Consider the following 21,386-nt stretch of genomic DNA (forward strand, 5'->3'; position numbering starts at 1 on the left):
AATAAACAGGATCATGTAGGTGAAAGTGTTTTGTACAGCTTCACACAGAGAGAATGTTCCCTTGTATAACCACGTAAAAGACTGGCTTGATGTTCAATGTTTAATATAAATCAAAATGCAAATAAATCTCCCACTTCCTTTTAGTTGGGAACATTTTAAGTAAGACAATCACAAAAGATAACAAAACTCAGTGGCTTAGACACACTCCCAAGAATTTATTTTTTTTCAGGCTCTTTAGTTGGTGTTGAATTTTACGTAAGCTCATTAAGTTCACATTGGATCTGGTTTCCACAGTTAGCCATAGCTCATCTCGTTGCTGCCATTCCCTCCAAGGATGACAACGTTCTGTCACTATTGATTATGGTAACCAGTGGACTGCTTCCTTGTATAACTTCTCTTTGGAAAGTTTGAAGTCATCAAGATAACCGCTCTCCCCTCTCAGAGAGCCAGTAGGGTCCACAGGTATTTCTCCTGGCAGCTCTTCCTTCCGTTCCGTGTTTCCTTTCTCAGGGCTGCGGGGGTGTGTGAAAAACTCCAGAAGAAAACACGTTTCATATTTGCTTCTGCCTATCAGCCTCCCCTTAGACGAGCAGGGAAGGAGGGGCATTAGAATTCAGACTGCAAAAAATAGTGTTTCCTTGCAAACATGCTGAGTGACAGGGGATGTGAGCAGGGGATCTTCTGTATTAGGGCATTTAAGAGAAAGGATGATAGCCAGCCCCACCTCCCCAGGCTCCCACCGCCTGCCGTGAAAGTGTCTTTACTGTTCTTGTTGATTATAAAAGTCATACATGCTAAGTGTCATGAATATAAACCGTATACATAAAGGAGAAGGTGAAGGTTCCCCATAGCTGGTGCTACCATTCAAGGGGTGTACGTGTGCGTGTGTATATTGTCAACACGAACGGAATAGTATTCGGTATACTGTTCTGTAACCTGCTTTTTGTCACTGAATATTTTGCAGGGTCTCTGCTGTGTCAGTGTCTGCAGATCTGTCTGCAGTATTCTTACGATGAATCAGAGTCGATTTGCGTAATCCCTTCTTAATGGACATTACGGTCATTTCCCATTTTTTTTGATATTCTAAACCTCTATTGTTCCCCGTGCCATATGTGGCAATTTAACTTAATTAAAATTACATAATGTTTAAATATCAGTTCTCAGTCACGTTAGCCACATTTCAAGTGTTCTGTCGCCATATGTGACTAGCACAGAAGTAGAACTTACCCATCGTTGCGTGAAGTTCTGTTGGACAGTGCTGTTGGCTGGCTTTCTGATTTTTTTTTCAGTGTATGTTTCCATTCTTTTATTCATCCATTCAACAAATAATTACTGAGTGCCTCCTATGTGCCAGGCAGGCACTGTGCTAGGTACTTGGATATCTTGCTCATAAAACATAAACACCCATCCTCATAATGCTTAACATTCTATTCAGCAAAAGGTTTTCAGTACTTATTCCCAATAAATATATGTGTATTCCAAGTTGCATATGTATCCTATTAAGTTGTTATATTATAAAACGTAATATATGGAACAAATTAAAATAGGAATGAAAAAGAATAAGACAAAAATGTAAATAACTTCCAAAATAGTCCTCTTGTGTTGCATCTTGGAGACCACTTTTTTGAATGATGTTCTTGTAGGCAGCAGCCATGTTTAAAGGTTCTTGTAGTACCGGGGCGCCTGGGTGGCTCAGTCAGTTAAGCACCTGACTTGGGCTCATTTTATGATCTCGCGGTTCGTGAGTTCCAGCCCCGCATTGGGCTCTGTGCTGACAGCTCAGCGCCTAGAGCCTGCTTCAGATTCTGTGTCTCGCTCTGTCTCTGCCCCTCCCCTGCTTGCCCTCTCTTTCTCTCTCTCTTTAAAAATAAATAAGTAAATAATTAAAAAAATTTTTAAATATAAATAAATAAATGTTCTGTAGTGCTGATATGGAGTTATCACATTTTAAATAGGTAGTCCTTCTATTTTGATATTCCTTCTAAATCTATCTATTTCATAAAAGACCTCTTTTTTTTTCTATCTGTAGACTTCTTCCTACTGTTTGACTTTGTTCTCTTACGTATTCATTTAGTAATTATTTATGAAATTCATACCGTATGCTAGGTGGTGCCAAGAAATTGAACAGGTCCAAGTTCCTGTTCCCAAATGACACAGGCCAGCAAATCACTTATTCTAACATAAGATGTTATGGAAACACAGGGAAGGGGCATATTAATAGGGATCTTGTTTGGGAGAGTGGAGGACAGCTTTCATGAATATGATCTCCTCTTTGCTGAGTTATTGCACTCTGTTTTGGGACTTAACGGAATCTTATTTTTATCCAACCGATACTATTTTTCTCCATGTTTTTTTCTTTTCTTTTGGAAAATATAAAGTTCTAAATAATTGATTTAATAATACTAAACCACCATTGATCGTCACATTAAATATCTCTTTATGTTAAATGCTTACCTTAAACTTAGATCCTAGGGCTGGAAGGGCTCTATATAGGACAGAAGTGAAGTCCAAATAATTGTGTAGTTCCTGTTTTTTGAGGGAGAGGCGAAATCATCCCCAGAGGTGTGTGTTTATTCATGCCTTTATTTAACAAATATTTACAAAATACCTTCTATGCTGAAAAAAAGCACTTAATTTCAAAATAAATTTCTCACATGGGCTTTTAATTAGGGTGTTCTGAAGAATATAATGGATAATGCTATTTAGAGTAAACTTAAGGGGTGCCTGGGTGGCTCAGTCGGTTGAGCGTCTGACTGTGGCTCAGGTCATGATCTCGTGGTTTGTGGATTCGAGCCCCGTGCTGGGTTCTGTGCTGACAGCTCAGAGCCCGGAGCCTGCTTCGGATTCTCTGTCTCCCTCTCTTTCTGACCTTCCCCCATTCATGCTCTGTCTCTCTCAAAAATAAATAAACATTAAAAAAAATTAAACTTAAAATGAAAGAATTGATCATGTGTTTATCTGTTCCCTCTCTTTTAGGGCAAGTTAAAGTGTTCAGAGCTCTTTATACATTTGAACCCAGAACTGTAAGTATTGAGTTTTTAACTTTAAAACTGGCATAAAAACCTAAGGTGATTTCATTTAGATACTTCCTCTGGCCTTTTCTTTGATAGCTGTAAAAGATTCATAGGAGTGGATGTTCATTGACTTCCCTGTGGTCCAGAGGTGTGAAAGCTGAGTCCCTGAATTGATCTGAATGTCTTCCCCACCTTGAGTTTGTGTCGTCCATCCTGTGTGGCTTGTTCCTGCATGGTGATGCCACCTGCTTTAAAAATCACCAAGTGGCCTGCATATAAAGTACATGACCTTATCTTAGTCAGCCTTCCTGTGACTCTCACCCTGGCCTTCTTTGTTCTTTCTGTTGACCCTCTACCCCAGGCCACCTCATAATGGCACCTTTTACCAACCATCAGGAGCAATTTTTTTTTTCTTTCCAAGATTTTATTTAAATTCAAGTTATTTAACATACAGTGTAGTATTGGTTTCAGGAGTAGAATTGTGATTCATGACTTACATACAACACCCACAAGTGCCCTCCTTAATGCCCATCGCCCATTTAGCCCACCCCCCCCATCCCCTCCAGCAACCCTCAGTTTGTTGTGTCTAGAGCAATTTTCTGTGTTTCTGCTGTGTACACTCTCCATTGTTATAGTTTCTGGTGTCCGTCCACCAATCCACCCATCCATCCGTGATTTAGTGAGCACTTACTGTGTGTCGGACCCTGGCCCAGGCCTTGGAGATAGTGCCCCATCAACAGAAAGGGTGGTCTCATGGAGCTGCCATCCCCAGTGTGGGGAGACAGATAACAAATGAACGTGACTGTGAGGGCCTGGTAAGTGCTATGAAGAAAAATAAGGAGCACATAGGGCCAAAAGGTTAGTGGAGAAAAAAGAGTGTTATTTTCAGCAGGGTGTTCGGAGATGGCCTTTCTGTAAAGGTGATGATTGAGTAGAGACCTGAGGAAAGTGAGAGAGCCAAGGGAACAGCAAGGAGCGTCTTTGGCAGGTTCTAGAAACAGCAGGGATGGCAGCAGCTTAGAAAGTCATGTATAAAGAAGAGGGAGTTAGAAGATGGGTTCACAGAGGCTGGGCGGAGAGAGAGGGCAGGCAGATCATGTAGGGCCTCATTAAGGCTCATCTGGATTTTGCCCTGGGTAAGATGGAGTTTTGTTTTATGTTTATTTATTTTTAGAGAGAGAGAGACAGAGTGCGAGCAGGGGAGGAGCAGAGAGAGAAGGAGACAGAATCTGAAAGCAGACTCCAGGCTCTGAGCTGTCAGCATAGAGCCCGACATGGGGCTTGAACTCACGAACTGTGACATCATGACCTAAGCTGAAGTCGGAGGCTTAACCGACTGAGCCACCCAGGCGCCCCCCTTTTTTTAATTAAAACAATTTTTTTAAGTTTATTTATTTATTTTGAGAGAGACTGAGAGAGCATGTGGGGGAGGGACAGAGAGGGAGAGAGAGAGAGAAGCCCGAGTAGGTTCCAAACTGTCAGCACGGAGCCTGATGTGGGGATCGAACTCATGAACCTTGAGATCATGACCTGAGCTGAAACCAAGAGTTGCACACTTACCTGACTGAGGCCTCCAGGCCCCGGAAGATGGGAGGGTTTTGAGTCCAGGACCGATTAGCTAAGTTTTAGAAGAATCACTCTCCCTGAGGTGTGGGGAACCATCCCGGAGAGCAAGAGTGGGGAGCAGGGTGTCCAGACAGGAGGCAGAGGAGAGAGACACCCAGCAAGGACACCTGCCCTCTTGACTTTGTGGCCTTACTCACTACAGATGTGAGCCTTCCTGCCAGAGGCAGTCGGCTTGCTGCCGGCTTTGTCTGGGCTTGTCCTGGACCCTGTCGTCCCGAGTCGGACGCCTCAGAAGGTAGCACAGAACAAGTGTCAGTGAGCGTTGGTTCACGGCCGTCAGGCTGAGGCCCGCCTTCAGATTCCAAATCTGTTGTGTACTCATGACGAATTGCCTTAACCTGTGGCCATCTGTTTCCTCGTTGGAAAATGGGAATAACAGTAGCCATCCTGCAGAGTTTTGCTGTGAGCATGGATTGAGATGAGTATTTCAAGCCTAGCACGTGGGGAGCACCAGTAAATGGCAGCAGGGAATTCAGCCGATACGGAGTGTGCTCGTGTTCCGACGACCTTGAATCAACACGATGTTCCTGGAACAAGAGAGGGGTTGGGGGGCGGGTAGAGGTAGATCTCTGGTTTTCATTCCTCTCACCGGGAAGCCCCAGTGGCATCTCTCCCGTGTCGGTGAGGGTGGGGAAGGAACGAGAAGGGCGTTAGCTTGCCAGGGCTGCCGTAACTGAGTGCTGCAGACTACTTAGCTGAACGGACAGAAATTTTTCTTAGAATTTTGGAGGCAAGAGGTCACACTGAGGTGTTGACAGAGTCGGCTTCTTCTGAAGCGTCTCTCCGTGACTGGTAGATGGTCACGTTCTCCCGGTGTCCACACGTGGTCTTTCCCCCGTACTTGTCTGTTTTCCAGTCTGCTCTTCTCCCCCCACCCCCCCCCCCCCATCTGTTCTTCTTAAAAGGACACCAGTCAGATTATAGGTTACGGCTCACTCTAATGACCTAATTTTAATTTAATTACCTGTTTAAAGAACCTGTCTCAGGGCGCCTGGGTGGCTTAGTTGGTTAAGCGTCCGACTTACAGCTCCTGAGTTCAAGTCCCGAGTCAGGCTCTGTGCTTTCAGCTCAGAGCCTGGAGCCTGCTTCGGATTCTGTGTCTCCCTGTTTCTTTCTCTGTCCCTCCCCGGCTTGTGGTCTCTCTCAAAACAAATAAATAAACATTAAAAAAAAAAAAAAAAAGACTGTCTCCACGTACACTCACATCTCAGGTATTGAGGGTTAGGACTTGAATATACAAATTTTGGAGGGAGGGCGAGGGACAGAAAAAGGTGAGGAAGTATGAGGCCCAGAAGTTGTTGTCTTTGTGTTTATCCCCAGCACACAGGAAGGAGTCCCATTGTCCTAATCAGTTGTTTCCTAGGTTGCAAGACCCCTGAGATTGATAAGAGTTGGTGTGGGGGGGGCGGCGTTGGTCATCAGCTGCCCTCCTGGACTGGTCAATGAATCGATGATTCGCGGCAGCCTCCCTCACTCCAGGAAGGGACCTGCGTGTACTCAGTTTGAGACTGGGACGGGACTCCTGATCGTACCCTCTCCCCTCCCCCACAAGAGTGTCCTGTTGGTCGTCACCTTTGTCCTTTCTCACTGACCTCCCGCTCCTTTGGTTCTCTTGTGCCTTGTCTTGCTTCTGGCACATGAACTCCAGCCTCCCCATTCCATCTGCATTCTTCAGAGCTAAAATGTGGCTTTGATCCCATCACCTGCTTCAACTCCATTTGACGTAGGAGAGAGTCCCTGTGGGCCAGCCCCTTTCCAGCCCCCCAGTCCTCTCTCTGCTCCTTCCCTTTCTTGGACCATTCCAGTCTGGATGTGATGCACTGTAGAACCCATCTCTAGACCCATGGTATTGCCTCTCTCTAGGCTCTAATACCACGACCATACTTCCTTTTCCACGAAGACTCTCTGATTCACCCAGCTAAGAGTGTGGTGCCTCTCCCCACTCTGAACTTATGCACTTGGCATTTCAGTCCTGCTCACCAGCACGTGTCTAGGAGGGCAGCAGAAGACAAGGCTGTTGAGAGCTGGCCGTAAGTTTTAGGACCCACGCCGCCTCTTTAGCATCTATGTGGCCTGGGAAAGTCAGAAATTCCCTAACATCTGTGCCTCAGTGTGCTCCTCTGGGAAGTGAAAATAACAGTAATCTCATAGGGTTTTAGTGAAACTTAGGTGAGATTAGGTGTGATTAACTGTGTGAAGCTGCTGTTACTCTAAGGAGGAGTAGTGGTCGCTGTATTCATAGACATTTAGCAAATAGTTTCGATTGGTCGACATATTATTTTAATTCACATCCAACTCTGCTCCAGGATGGAATCTCGCTACTGTTTTTCAAAAATCTTAGTTATTATTGGGGCGCCTGGTGGCTCAGTTGGTTAAGCATCCGACTCTTGACTTCAGCTCAGGTCATGATCTTACGGTTCATGAGTTCGAGCTTCGTGTCGGGCTCTGTACTGACACCGCGGAAGCTGCTTGGGATTCTCTCCCTCTCTGCCCCTCCACTGCTTGTGCGCTCTCTCTCTCTCTCTCTAAACTAAACTTAAAAAAAAAATCTTAGTATTGAATATACAGAAGAAAATGGATATGTAATTCATTAGGTTTCTTGAATAGTCCGTATTTAAAGTGTTATTTTTTTTTAATATCCCTGGTCCCAGGGACCCTCAGCTGTGGGGCAGTGCTGCTAATTCATCCAGGATGTACTGGGTGGGCAGTAATGAATACCCTACCCAACGCCTGCTGCCCCCACACTCTGTCCCTTTCCACCTCCCCTCGGTCCAGATGTTAAAGAGGAGGTAGGTGTCTGGCCAGGCAAGTAGCCTCTAGCTCCCGAGCGCCGTCCCGACTCCAAAGTGCCTGTGCTCTGCTGGTTATTCAGTATTTGGAATCTCATCCCAGAGCTAGTTTAGTTTCACATTTCTTTTCCTGAATAAGAATTTCTGTTGGACGAAGAGGGAATTTCAGTTGCGTCTCTCTCTCCCATATCACTCAGTAGCCATCTCCTCTGGAGGGACAGCTGTCCCCTGCTACATCCTGAACTGACCTGGCCTCCTCAGTGTCACGGGGGGCCAGGCAGGATGGAAGGGTTGAGCTGGACTCTGCGGGACACTTGCCAACAAGCGCTGCACCCCAGGGAGGCCTGGGGCCAGCTTGTCACCCCTCTTCTGTCCTCGGGCCATACAGAGACAGCACTAGTCTCGGTGATCCATAGAACGGGTAGAACACTGGGCATTTTGTCACTCCTGGTTCTTCCTACCACCCCATTTCCCTTCTGTCAGGCTTGGAGGCAGGGTAGTCTTGGCACCACCCATGCCTGTTTGGTTCTTAATTCTTGCCTAATCCTCAGTCCAGTAAAGTCTCACACAGAGACCTGGCTGGACTGGACAGACCAGTGTCTAGATGTGCTGATAGAGAACAGCATTTTCTGGGTGCTGGCTGTGTACTGATTTCTCAAGGGAAACCAGCAGGACCCCGCGCCGTCATGTCGTGTTTTCTGGGCTTCGCTAGGGCTTCGTAGCACTCTGTGTAGATGCAGGCGCCCCAGAATGGAATTCCAGAAGCTGAAATCGGAGCCAACCCTGCCACTCCCTTAACTGTGTGATTTGTGGCCAGCTCTTCCGCAGCCCTCTGAGCCTGGTTATGAAATGGAGATTATGCCCGTGTTCCAGCCCTGCCCTCGTGGGTTGCTGTGAGGGGTAAGGGAGGCGGAGCGTGCTTTGCAAGTGTCAGGTGCTGGTGTTGGTTTTGTGCTGCGTTATGTGTGTGTGGGGGGGGGGGGGGGGGAGGGGCGAACGTGGCCACCACCTTTTCACCTGGTCATGACACCGTGATGAGCAGGAATGGCCCTGCACGAACTCTCATGTGAGAGAGGAAGCACAGGTGCTGGTGAAGAGCAGACTCCGGAGTCTGACCGTCATGGGTCAAGTCCGGCATCTGCCACGTACCTGCTCTGTGGCCTTGGACAAGTTTCTCATCTACAGCGTGCTGATGAGAGGAACACCCGCCTCCCGGCGTTGCTGCTGGGGATTAAATTGGTTGATATTTTTAAGTGTCCAGACTAGGGCCTGGCACATGATAGTACTACACAGTGTTAAATGAGAACATCCGTGGAGAATTTGTTTTTTAAAGATCTTTTTATTTATTTATTTATTTTTTTTCAACGTTTATTTATTTTTGGGACAGAGAGAGACAGAGCATGAACGGGGGAGGGGCAGAAGAGAGGGAGACACAGAATCGGAAACAGGCTCCAGGCTCCGAGCCATCAGCCCAGAGCCCGACGCGGGGCTCGAACTCACGGACCGCGAGATCGTGACCTGGCTGAAGTCGGACGCCTAACTGACTGCGCCACCCAGGCGCCCCAAAGATCTTTTTATTAATTCTTGGGGTTTCAGGTTGGCAAATCTGAAAAGCTTCAAAACTACATTATCGTCTCTTTAACAATGTCCACAGAACACATATTTTCATAAACCCACAAGATTAATGCCTCAGGAATCCTACGTTACCAAGAATATATGGAAGAGGAATGAGAACGTATATTACCAAACTTGTACTCATTGCTCTAACATTCCAGGGCCAACTGTTTCCTTGTTCTGATACCTTGTGGTTCTTCAAGGAGAGAGGAAAAGAGGAATGTGGTTGGAAACCAAAGAACAAACTGGAAAGAAAGTGCTTACTTGATTGTGTCACTGTGTTCCCATTTCTGTTCCGTGAATATGATGCCAGCAGTTTAAAAGCAGACCCTCATCAAACCATTTACGTTAAGGGCCCTGCAAGCACTTTCCTTTAGGAAAGTGTGAATATCGTAGGTACAATCCAGTTTTAAGATCAAGTTTACTGCCATCGACAGTCTGAAGAATTTGGTAGACCGCCTCCTTTGCTAGGTTAGGAAAAACTGCCCCTGGTTTCTTTGGAAGAAGATATTTTATGGGAAGTAGCATTATCCGTCTGGAAGCTATCGATTAAAAAGAGAATAAACTGTCCACTGTCCTTTCTCAGGAGGCAAAAATGGTGAGCCCTTGTTTTCTTCCCCCCCCCCCCCCCCCGACTGAAATCGACGGTCTGTTGCTCAGTTGAAAAACAAGCCTCACCTACTGGGTGGCTTGTGGCAGGCACCGCTGCCCAGGAAACAGCAGCCATTATTTTACAAACCGAAGCAGCGCTGAGAAGTCTCGAAATGACTGCACTTACTGACATTTTCCAAATGGTGCGTTCTTACCAAACGGCAAAGGACAAGAATTACTTCAAAGACGTTAAGAGTTTTAACTGCTCTTGGCTTTATTGCCCTTAAGTTTATCTTTATTTTATTGTTTTAAGTTGCCTTTTTAAAAATTGTGGTAAAAATTCGCATAACAAAACCAGCTATTTTAAAGTGGGCAATTCAGTGGCATTTAGTACATTCACAACGTTGCACAGCCACCACCTTAGTTCCAAAACATTTTCATCTTCCCAAAAGAAAAGCCTCAGCCCATTAAGCGCTTACTTTCCATTGTTCTGGGCTTTATTCCTTTTTTTCTTTTTTTTTTTTAAGAAGGACCAATCACAGGGATTTTTGTGCGCGTGCTTTTTTTTTAAGCTCTTTGTTCAGCACTTTTTTCAAAATATGCCTTTTTCTTTGAAGGGTGAATGGATTTATCAAATATGGAAATTTAGGCAAACTTGACTTTTGTGATTTTAGAAGGAGACTAACATCGTAGGTAGAGATGATCTTTAACTTTGATGAAATCGCCCTTATTAGGCATAAGTGGGGCAAGGTTAGATCTTGGAGAGTTACCGGGTGAAAATGGCTCAGAATGGCTCTAAGACCAGAGAGCTAGCTCTTCAAGCCATTGAAGTCTTTGGAAATTTCAGGAAACTCAGTCCCTCCAGAAAAAATACTAAGTTTTCACGTATGTTCTGTTTTCCTTACTGCCTTCCATTCAACTTCAGTCTCTCCTCCTAACACTTGTTGTCATCTCAAGGAGGGACACTCCAGTGGTGTTAAAATTGCCAGCAGAGGCCAACCTTACTATTACGGGGATGGCCGCTGTGTGTAGCTAGGGTGCTTAGTGAGGAGTGCGTCCCCTTTCCGGCCTCTCTGGGAGTGATCCAGTTGGTGGCAGGGAAATAACTAAAAGAAATAGTTTGTTGCCCTAATTACTTGCTATATTCATCGCATATTGGTAGTTTATTGCTCACAGATCATCAGAACATTATAGAGAAAGATGAGAGAAGATCTTAGAAGGCTTTACATTTTTTGCCCTAAATGCCTGTTTGAAATAATACTAAACTCTATGTCATCAAGTCTAATAGGTTCTACTAATTTTACAGAGCTCATGCTGTGTGTAAGCCTAGACTCGGTCAATCAGTTGTAAATGTAGCTCTCAGGAAGCACCTTTTAAAGGAACTCAGCCTTTTTTTTAGTATCATTGATTATCATTTGGTATTTTTTGTATTTGAATGCATTTAAGCGTCTAAATTGCTTAAAGCATGATATAGCTACTGTAGTCCTCATTTATATTCAGGAGGAAATAGTTATAATGATAATATAGATCAGCTTTGAAACTAAATAAATTAATAGCTCTGAGTCGCATTTACCGCCCCAGTGCTACTGAGGAGATAAAGACATGGAAAAATGAATGGATGAAATAATTTGCTTCACCAACATAACTTTCGTTTGTATGGAACGGTAGTGATAATCAGATATATCAAAGCCCTTTTCAAAAATAGTTTTCCAGCCAAAATTATGAAAGTAATACATGCTCAAGATAGAAGATTTGGAAAAATTTTTTATGCGTATTTCATGCCTACTTGTGATCTTATCCTATACGAAATTTTGTGCTCCACATTTTTCACTCAACATGACAACGTAAATATTTCCCGGTATCTGAAAATTGATCCTAATAGGCATTGTCCTGTAGAGTCATAAAGTCATGCTGGTAAGTGCTATGTAGTGATAGAAAAAAAGGTGCTTAATTAGAGCAGCTGGCTTTAATTCAGAGATTTGCAGGCCATTTGGCTGGTCCAAGCCAGAGCACTTATCGCCTGTATAATCCACTAACTCCGGGGAGCTGCCTGTGGTCTGGACTGGCTGAGTTCCTGCTTCCTTTATTCCACCTCTTCAACCTTATTAATGGTTGAATTATGTATCAACTATTCTTATATATAAAATGTTCATTCTCTCTGAACATGAAGAGATAGGGTAATGGTTTTTGTCAAAATAAGCAGGTAGCAGATGTTGATCTGAAAGTGTTTAAGGACTGAAGCCTAATCATTTAGATGAGAGCCAAGCCTCCGGCTGGTTTTCATGGTTTTAAGTTCTAGACATGTATCCTTTTATGAAAAAATACATATCACCTTTTAGAACATTTACAAGGATGAAGTTTTATTAATATTCTATTTTGATACAAAAATGCCTTGCTTTCATTGTGGAAGAATATAAAAGATGTGTGCATAGGGAGGAATTCTTATATGTTATATATGGAATTCTTGGAAGTTCCTCCCAGGAAAAATTCAGTTTTCTACACGTTTTAGTTTGTCAGTAGGGTATTGTTATGTGGTCTGTGTGCAGACTTAAGTATATAAAAGCCACATTGTCTACAAGGCACATTAAGATTGGAAATTCATGCAATTGTTATCATAATCATTGGATTCTAATTCATGAAAAATCACACGAAGTCACACTCTATTTTTTCTTTCAGCCAGATGAATTGTACTTCGAGGAGGGTGATATTATCTACATTACTGACATGGTAAGTCTAGCTAATATTTTGTAATACCACATATCAACTAAAGATGCATAAGACTATTTTGTGTAGCTGTAATATTGTACATTATTTAAAGCTGTGTCTGTACAGAAATATATACGCCTGAGTTTGTTCATTTTAGTACAATCTGTAATAATAGCATAAAATTGGAAGTAGCCTTTATATCCACCACTTGGAAAATGGTTGAAAAAACTTTGGTATATCCACAGACAGAGTATTATGCAGCTATAAAAAATAATGAGGACTATCTCTAAATGCTATTATGGAGTACTTTAAGTGGAAAAAGACAAAGTAAAAAGATATGGATAGTATGCCTTATTTATCTAAGAGAGGTTATATGTATAACTGTTTTCTTCAACTTAAAACAAAAAAATCAAAGGAGAAATCATAAAGTAAAAATTTAAAAATAGTTTCTTCTATGGCAGGGAAGGAAAAAAAGGGTAGAGGGAACATAGATGGAACCTATAGACTTTTAAGAAATCTCCTTGTTTTGGAGATCTGACTTTGGAGTAATGTACACTTTTGCATAGTTATAAAATTAAATTAAATGGTGAAAAGCAATCCCTGAAATTTAAAAGCAGAGTGAATCAAATGAAGTTAATGATACGCAGGTAAATGGCATAATCACACAGAAAGAAGCTGTCCCAAGTCACCTTAAACCTCAGCAGTTCGACTGAACATCCCCAGTCAGATCCCCGGGAAGGACAAAAAGGACTGGCAAGAAAAAACAGTTGTAAACTGTTTTCAGTCATGATCTTGTTGCAGAAGCGGTGGCATTGCTATTCTGAGATCAGTGCATGTACATTGTGGTTTAGAGCAAATGAGTCGTTAGGTCTGTGATACTGAAAATTGGGATTTTTCAGCCTGCAACAAAAGATACACACATGAAAGATCAACGAGGTTAAGTAAAAATCCTGTAGCTCTGCATTTGTGTTGCAAACATGTTGTATTTTATCTAAAATAAAATAAAAAATATGTCCTGCTCTGTCCTTTGAAAAGGCCTAGAAAAAAAAAAACAAAGACCAACCCAATAATAATGTGTTATTTGCATTCAAAGGAGAAGGAACAAGGCTCTTTTGCGAAATAGCTATTACCAGGTTGGGGGCAGCAGAGGTACAAGATAATCCCAGAACTCTGCGTTATTAGGAAGCCAGGAAGCCTCCAAAGACAGAACTTTCTAGTTCCTAGAAAGACAGGAACTAAGTTGAAGACGGTTTCACTAGTCAAAGGTGGGACAATTTGAGCAGTCAACCAGGGCAACAGTCCCCAAGAATTGAAGTGCATTTGTGATGTTTAAATTCACAAGCTCCTAATGATACTTCAAAAATCCCATCATCATAATTCTTCACCCCGAGGGGATGCTAGGGAACCAACTTTGTCTTCTGACAACTTCAGTTAAGGAAAACAATTAGCATTGATCTGCCTTTTCTCTGTGAACTTTGTCTCTGCATAACCTGAAAGTTGATAAGGGAAAATTTTTCTTTAAAGAGAGATTCTAATTGTTTATTTTTTTTTATCTTATTTTATTTTTTAACATCTATTCATTTTTGAGAGACAGAGAGAGAGAGCATGAGCATGGGAAGGGCAGAGAGAGAGGGAGACACAGAATCTGAAACAGTCTCCAGGCTCTGAGCTGTCAGCACAGAGCCTGATGCGGGGCTCGAGCCCAGGAACCATGAGATTGTGACCTGAGCCGAAGTCGGGCACTTAACTGACTGAGCCACCCAGGCACCCTGATATCCTAACTGTTTAAATTTTTTTTTTTTTCAACGTTTATTTATTTTTGGGACAGAGAGAGACAGAGCATGAACGGGGGAGGGGCAGAGAGAGAGGGAGACACAGAATCGGGAACAGGCTCCAGGCTCTGAGCCATCAGCCCAGAGCCTGACGCGGGGCTCGAACTCACGGACCGCGAGATCGTGACCTGGCTGAAGTCGGACGCTTAACCGACTGCGCCACCCAGGCGCCCCTAACTGTTTAAATGAAAAAGGCATGATAGAATGTCACGGTTTTGCAACCCCCAGGAAATAATGAATCCAGCTAATGTATACCAGGAGCTAACTAACATTACAAAAAGAGAGACCACCAGACATTATTTGTCTCCTGGTGGAAGACATCAATACTACCTATGAAATAGTCTTGCCCACAAAACTGAATCTAAATCTAATTAAGCCTTTAGAACTAATGACCGATTTCTAGGCAATATGGGGAACAGAAGAACACATTTTTGATAACACAAGGATGCGATAGGTAAAATCTAGACTGTTTGAAACTCAGCAGAACAAATAAACTGGTTTCTGACTTCTTCAACAAGTGTATTATGAAGAAGTGAAAAAAAAATGGAGGGAGGGGCACCTGGGTGGCTCAGTTGGTTAAGCGTCCGACTGGCTCAGGTCATGATCTCTTGGTCCATGAGTTCAAGCCCCACATCTGGGTCTGTGCTGACAGCTCAGAGCCTGGAGCCTGCTTCAGATCCTGCTCCCTCTTTCTCTGCTCCTCCTCTGCTCATGCTCTCTGTCTTTCAAAAATAAATAAACATTAAAAAAAATTTTTTTTAAATTTGTTTTAAAAAAACTTGGAGGAGACTAAAAGAAAAGAGGCAAATCAATCAGTCGTATTGTATGGCCCTTATTTGGATTCCCAGTTGTGAAAAACTGGATTCCAAACTGGAAAATTTGGACCTTGATCTAGATATTTGATGGTAGTAAGAAATTATTGAAATAAATTTTAAGCTGTGATAATGTCTTTGGAAAAAAAAAATCGTTATCCTTGAGGAATATGTACTGAAATATGTACAGATGATATAATGTCTACAGTTTGCTTCAAAATAATCTGAAGGAGAGGGAAGTTGTGGTGGAAATATATGGAATGATACTGGCCACGAGGAAATAATTTATGCAGTTGGGAGATGAGTGTATGTAAGCATATTATACTGTTCTTTTTACTTTTTATAGGTGTGAGTTTTTCCAAAATAAAGTTTCCCAAAAAAGAAAGGTGAAATAAAGTGATCTTTAGAAAAAAAAATATCATGAAGCTTAGAGAAACTAGACTCTGGACAAAAAAAATTCTATGGATAGTTTAAACTAAATGTAATTGTGTTCTTCTCTTCCATATACTCTCTGATTTGTGTGATTGTTGAGGCTCTGCGATGAAGTGTATTGTGTTTGTTGCAGGCTTAGGTGTGTATATTTGTACTTTAATGATAAGAGGAATGGCCATCCATAAGTAGGGGTGAGGAAGCTTGGTCAGTGTGACGAGGACTGATGGACATTTTGTAGAGCAGGTGCACTCTGTGAGCCAAACAGTTTTAAAAGTGATTGACTGTAAACTGGATTTGGTGCCACTTAATTGAACTCTTCCTTTCACTAGAGTGATACCAATTGGTGGAAAGGCACCTCCAAAGGCAAGACTGGACTAATCCCAAGCAACTATGGTAAGCAGGGCTGTGGTGGTTTTGCTTTGGGTATGCTCTTTGCACGTTCAGTTCTCTAGAGGGTTCCTGGGGCTTTCTGCTTGCTGCTGTGGCTGCAAAATCGGTGGAGTCATTGCCAACGTAGGATGTTTTCTACTCCGTGAACCTCTTGTCAATTAAATGGTAATGCACACTGGAGGTACTTGAACGTGATTCTTTGGCTTAAGAAAATGCATTGTAGCACTCTTGATAGAACCCAAGGTTTCCAAAAAAAGAAATGCTTATGGCTCTCCCTTATTCAACTCTTAGAATATTTTTTTCTTTCTTTCTTTTTGCTTATTTACTTATTTATTTAGATTTATTTATTTATTTAATTTATTTATTTATTTATTTATTGCTGCTAAACCACATCTCACAGATTTGTTTCTTAGCCTAGCCTTTTCTTTTGGGATGAAGTGACCCTGCCTTGTTAATTCACTTGTGGGGCAGTTATGTTCATTATCAGGTATCAAGGCAGTTGGAGGGGCTTGAGCAGTGAGATATGGACCCTGCCGTGAAGCTAATGACGTTTTGGGGTGATGGGGGGTTTGTGGGGTCCGGAACCAATGGCCAAGAAAGAATTCTTGAAGACGTCTTTGGTGCAAAAATGGTGATTTTATTAAAGCATGGGGACAGGTCCCATGGGCAGGAAGAGCTGTGCTAGGGTTGTGACGGGTAACTCCTTATATACCAGGTTGGGACGGGGTCAGGGATAGAGTAAGTCTCTAAGGAATTCTGGAAGCAACGTTTCTAGGACCTTGAGGGACTAGCTGTTGCTAGGGAAACACCGTTTATCACTGTTTAATAAAACCTCAGACATGAGTCCCTTCAGGTGCCTATTGGGGGCCATAAACTTGGAGCATGATTGCCAGCATATATCCTCGGGCAGTTGAGATAAAGGACTTACCGGATCCTCGAGTTTGGGACAATGTTCAGCTGAGGTTCTCTTTTGCTCCTAGCAAAGTTTCATCATCAAGGCAGCTGAGCTCCTAGAGGGAGGTCACTCTCGGTCTCAAGGACTTGTCAGTAAGGGAATTCAATTTACCTTAGTTTCCCATGTCACCATGGCAAGCACTTAAACCCCTTTCCTTTGTTCTTGGGTAGCTGGGAGTGTCCAAGGAACATCACACAATCTCAGCTGGGGTGGGGGCGGGGGTTGCTAGCTTGTGCTTTGCCCCTTAGCCTGCCTCATGCCCCGTCATCAAAGCCACTTCTAGTTGGGAGAGGGACAAACAGACAAAAGTACTTATGTAGAAAACAGCAAAGTAAAGTAAAAAGAGCACAGGATTGGCAAACAGGATTTTAATCCTTTTTCTTCCACTTCTTAATAACAAGGGGCTTTGGTGAAGGCACTTAACTGCTGTCCCCGGGACTGTATAATGAGAGGTTTGATTTAAATCACTTCCCAAGATTCCTTTGACTTCAGCATTCGATGAGTCCCTAGACCAGTGGGGCTGGCATCAGGCACCAGTTCCAAGCACTGGCAGAAGACTGAAAATTTCAAGGAAGGCACTGCAACGCCAGGGGAGCCAGGAGGGGAGGAGGGGAAGGGGAGGGGAAGTGAGAGCTGAGGTTTGGGGCCCAACACAGGGACCCCACTTGCCCTGGTCTAAAGGGGATACCTGAGTGGCTCAGTTAGTTAAGCATCTGACTTCGGCTCAGGTCATGATCTTGCGGTTCATGAGTTCAAGCCCTGTGTCAGGCTCAGTGCTGACAGCTTGGAGCCTGGAGCCTGGAGCCTGTTTTGTATTCTGTGTCTCCTCCTCTCTCTGCCCCTCCCATGCTCATGCTCTGTCTCTCTCTGTTTCTCAATAATAAATAAACGTTAAAAAAAAAATTTAAAGGCGATACCGTTCTGGGTTAAAAAAGACTTGTGGGGCGTCTGGGTGGCTCAGTCAGTGAAGCGTCCGACTTCAGCTCAGGTCATGATCTTGTGGTTTGTGGGTTCGAGCCCCGCGTTGGGCTGTGTGCTGACAGCTCAGAGCCTGGAGCCTGCTTCGGATTCTGTGTCTCCCTCCCTCTCTGCGCATCCCCGACTCATGCTCTGTCTCTCAAAAATGAATGTTAAAAAAAAAAAAGAAGCAGTTCTACATTCTTCTAACCTTTGAAATCCCCAGTCTCCCTCCACCATGCACTCCACTTCAGCCAGGCATAGACACTGAGCATGTAGTTCTTCTGTTGCTTTGGATCCCCAGTGGCCAAGGGAGTGTCCAGGTACAGCTCTTGAGGGCGGGAGGGGGTGGGTCTGAAGTCTGTTTTGAACCACAGTCTTCAGGTGATCATACTCCTGTTTCCAGGACAACTGAGAACACACCTTCCTTAGAGGCAGGTAGGTGTGCCGATTGCCCTCTGTAAATAAAGGAGGCAAACTGTTTCCCCCTCCCGCGTGCCCCCCACATGCGCACACACGAGGGAAACAATTATTTTCAGCCGTCTTCAAGTAGGGTGTTTTTACAGAATGTAAAATTGAACATCAGATGTTTTCTTCTGCCTGTTTGCGACTGCGTTTATTGCATCCTTGAGTATACTGGTATGCAGGCCACGGATCTGTTTGTTTTTGCTTCCAGTTAATTGCCGCGTTTGTTTTTGTTTATACTTCCTCTCAATTGCTGTGGTGTTGCCTTACTGCTTAGCTTTGCTTTCATTTCACAGATAATTCAGCTTCTTTTAAAGCGGGAAACATCAGTTTGCTTTTCTGCTACTTTTTCAATCCACATTGGAAGGGATGCTGTGTGGTGAGGGCCGTGGCTGGGGACTGCCAGGGGGCTTCCATGAGTCATTTGGGCAGTGTGCTCACTGTTGGGTTTGCACTTTCTCTTTTCGATCTAGTGGCCGAGCAGGCAGAATCCATTGACAATCCATTGCACGAAGCTGCAAAAAGAGGTAGGTGTGATTGTTTTTCATTGGGGTACGCAGTGCTGTGCACAGTAAAACACACAGATCTTAATTATATGGTCTGATGACTTTTTTTTAAATGTTGATTTATTTCTGAGAGAGAGAGAGAGCAAGCTCAAGTGGGGAACGGGCAGAGAGAGAGAGGGGGACAGAGGATCTGAAACAGGCTCTACACTAAGAGCAGAGAGCCCAATGTGAGGCTTGAATTCACAGCCTATGAGATGATGATCTGAGCCGAAGTTGGAGGGTTAACCTAACCGACTGAGCCACCAGGGTGCCCCAGTTTGACAAACGTGCACACCCATGTAACCAATACCCGGATCAAGAGCTAGAACATTTCTGTCATCTCAGAAAGTTCAGTTAACCCCTGCCTCCCCCAGAGGCAGTCTCTGTTCCACTATCACCCTAGAAAGAGAAGTGATTTTAATTTTTTTTTTTTTTTTTTTAGTTTTCTTAAGTAATCTCTACATCCCAACGTGGGGCTCCAACTCACAACCCTGAGATCAAGAGTCACGTGCTCTACCAACTGAGCCAGCCCGGTGCCCCTGCGATTTTAATTTTTAATTTTTAATTAAAAATGTCAGCCACCAAACACTTCTGAGTACTTTACGTACCCTGCGCTCAGTGGTAAGCTGAAAGGCATGGTCTGTGACTCCCAGAGCTCAGAGTCCGGCAGGAGAGAGATGTGTGTAACAGATCATTATAAGATGGTGTCAGAAGCACAGCAGTGGAAGTTACGTTTAAGTTGAACAGGCTGTAGAGGCCAGCATGAGTCACTGGAGGGCAGTGGGGTGGAGGCTTCCTAGGGATAAAGCATTTAGGAGGGTATTGGTATAGGGCAAGTGTGTGGGGTAAGGATGCAGTTGGGGAGGGACAGAGCAACAGGGGTGGGCCTCGTTTGGGGGGCTCTATCTTGTTGTTTTCTTCTTTAAATTTTTTTAATGTTTACATTTGAGAAGGAGAGAGAGAGCACATGAGCTGGGGAGGTGCAGAGAGAGAGAGAGAGAAAGAGAGAGCGAGAAGATGAAGGGGGAGGGGCAGAGAGCGAGGGAGACACAGAATCTGAAGCAGGGTCTAGGCTCTGAGCTGTCAGCACAGAGCCTGATGTGGGGCTTCAGCTTATAAACTGTGAGATCATGACCTGAGCCGAAATCGAGTTGGATGCTTAACTGACTGAGCCACCCAGGAGCCCCTAAATAACTGGAATTTAAATAAAAACTTGAGGGAGAAAGAAAGAAAGAAAGAAGGAAGGAAGGAAGGAAGGAAGGAAGGAAGGAAAGAAAGAAAAGAAAAAAGAAAAGAAAGAAAGAAAGGGAAAGAAAGGGAATTATTTGTAAGTTAGATATTTAGGACATTACCAGAGGATTTTAAATTAATAGTTATATTTTAACATATGAGAGCAGCAACTTTGAGTAGGTTATTTAGCGTTTGTTTTCTTATTTTCTTATAAGAACTGATTTTAAGATGCATTTCATATGAATATGAGTATTATCTACTTGTTCTTAGGTTTGACTGGTTTTTTTCCCCCAAGTTCCAGGATTTTACGAAGCAAAAAATTACATGTAGGTAGCTTTTACAGAGTAAGACTACCATAAGTAGACTCACGTAGGCAACTCCTCCCCTTAACCTACCATTAAAAATTGTTGTTGTGGGGCGCCTGGGTGGCGCAGTCGGTTGGGCGTCCGACTTCAGCCAGGTCACGATCTCGCGGTCCGTGAGTTCGAGCCCCGCGTCGGGCTCTGGACTGATGGCTCAGAGCCTGGAGCCTGCTTCGGATTCTGTGTCTCCCTCTCTCTCTGCCCCTCCCCCGTTCATGCTCTGTCTCTCTCTGTCCCAAAAATAAATAAAAACGTTGAAAAATTGTTGTTGTACAGTCTATCAAGTTTATTCGTTATTTCATCAGTTTCATACACACTGTTTAGTGTATGTGTACCAACCCGTGTATACCATAAATTGAACGTTTGTGTCCCCTGAAAATTCACATGTCGAAACTCAACCCCAATGTGGCGGTATTTGGAGGTAGGGACTTCAGCAGGTGGTTAGGTTATGATGGCTCTGCCCTCATGAAGGGAGCTGGTAGAGACCCCAGAAGAGCTGTCTCACTCTGCTCTTTCTGTTGAAGGGGTGGAAAGACAGTGTCTATGAACCAGGAAGTAGGCTCTTACCAGACACTGAATCTGCTGGTGCCTTGATTCTGGACTTCCCAGAACTGTGACAAATAATTTGTGTCCCTTAAGCCATTCCTACTCTACCTCCCCTCACGTCCCCCCCCCCCCCCCCGCCCAAATTGTTGTTAAGGCTTTTCATTAATAAGTTGGGAGTGAAAATGTACCATAATGAATGCATTACTGAGGAGGTCTTAATTTCAGATTTGCTGACTAAATCCATTCTAGGTGGAAATGTATGGAGGATGAAATGGATTTCAAAGCAAAACAAAACCCTCTTTCTTGTGCTTTTATAAACGTAAAACTTTTTCAGGCAACTTGAGCTGGTTAAGAGAGTGTTTGGACAACCGAGTCGGTGTGAATGGCTTAGACAAAGCTGGAAGCACTGCCCTGTACTGGGCCTGCCACGGGGGCCACAAAGGTACTATGTTCTGTTCATTACCGTCGATGTCCATGCTGCTGAAAATGTGCTTCAGGTGGGGGAGCGGGGTTTACAGAA

At 43.7% G+C, this 21,386-nt stretch overlaps 1 protein-coding gene across 1 annotated transcript in view; it reads left to right on the forward strand.

The window, feature by feature from the left end:
• OSTF1 (osteoclast stimulating factor 1) overlaps positions 1–21,386 on the forward strand; it is a 58,482-nt gene that overhangs the window by 22,786 nt on the left and 14,310 nt on the right. Inside the window, exons 2-6 of the mRNA XM_045468839.1 lie at positions 2,977–3,023; positions 12,311–12,361; positions 15,746–15,809; positions 18,657–18,710; positions 21,201–21,308. Coding sequence (XP_045324795.1) covers positions 2,977–3,023; positions 12,311–12,361; positions 15,746–15,809; positions 18,657–18,710; positions 21,201–21,308 — 324 coding nt within the window. The remainder of the gene's footprint in view (positions 1–2,976; positions 3,024–12,310; positions 12,362–15,745; positions 15,810–18,656; positions 18,711–21,200; positions 21,309–21,386) is intronic.

Source organism: Leopardus geoffroyi, chromosome D4 (genome assembly GCF_018350155.1).
Source record: "Leopardus geoffroyi isolate Oge1 chromosome D4, O.geoffroyi_Oge1_pat1.0, whole genome shotgun sequence".
In the NCBI taxonomy this organism is placed as follows: Eukaryota; Metazoa; Chordata; class Mammalia; order Carnivora; family Felidae; genus Leopardus; species Leopardus geoffroyi.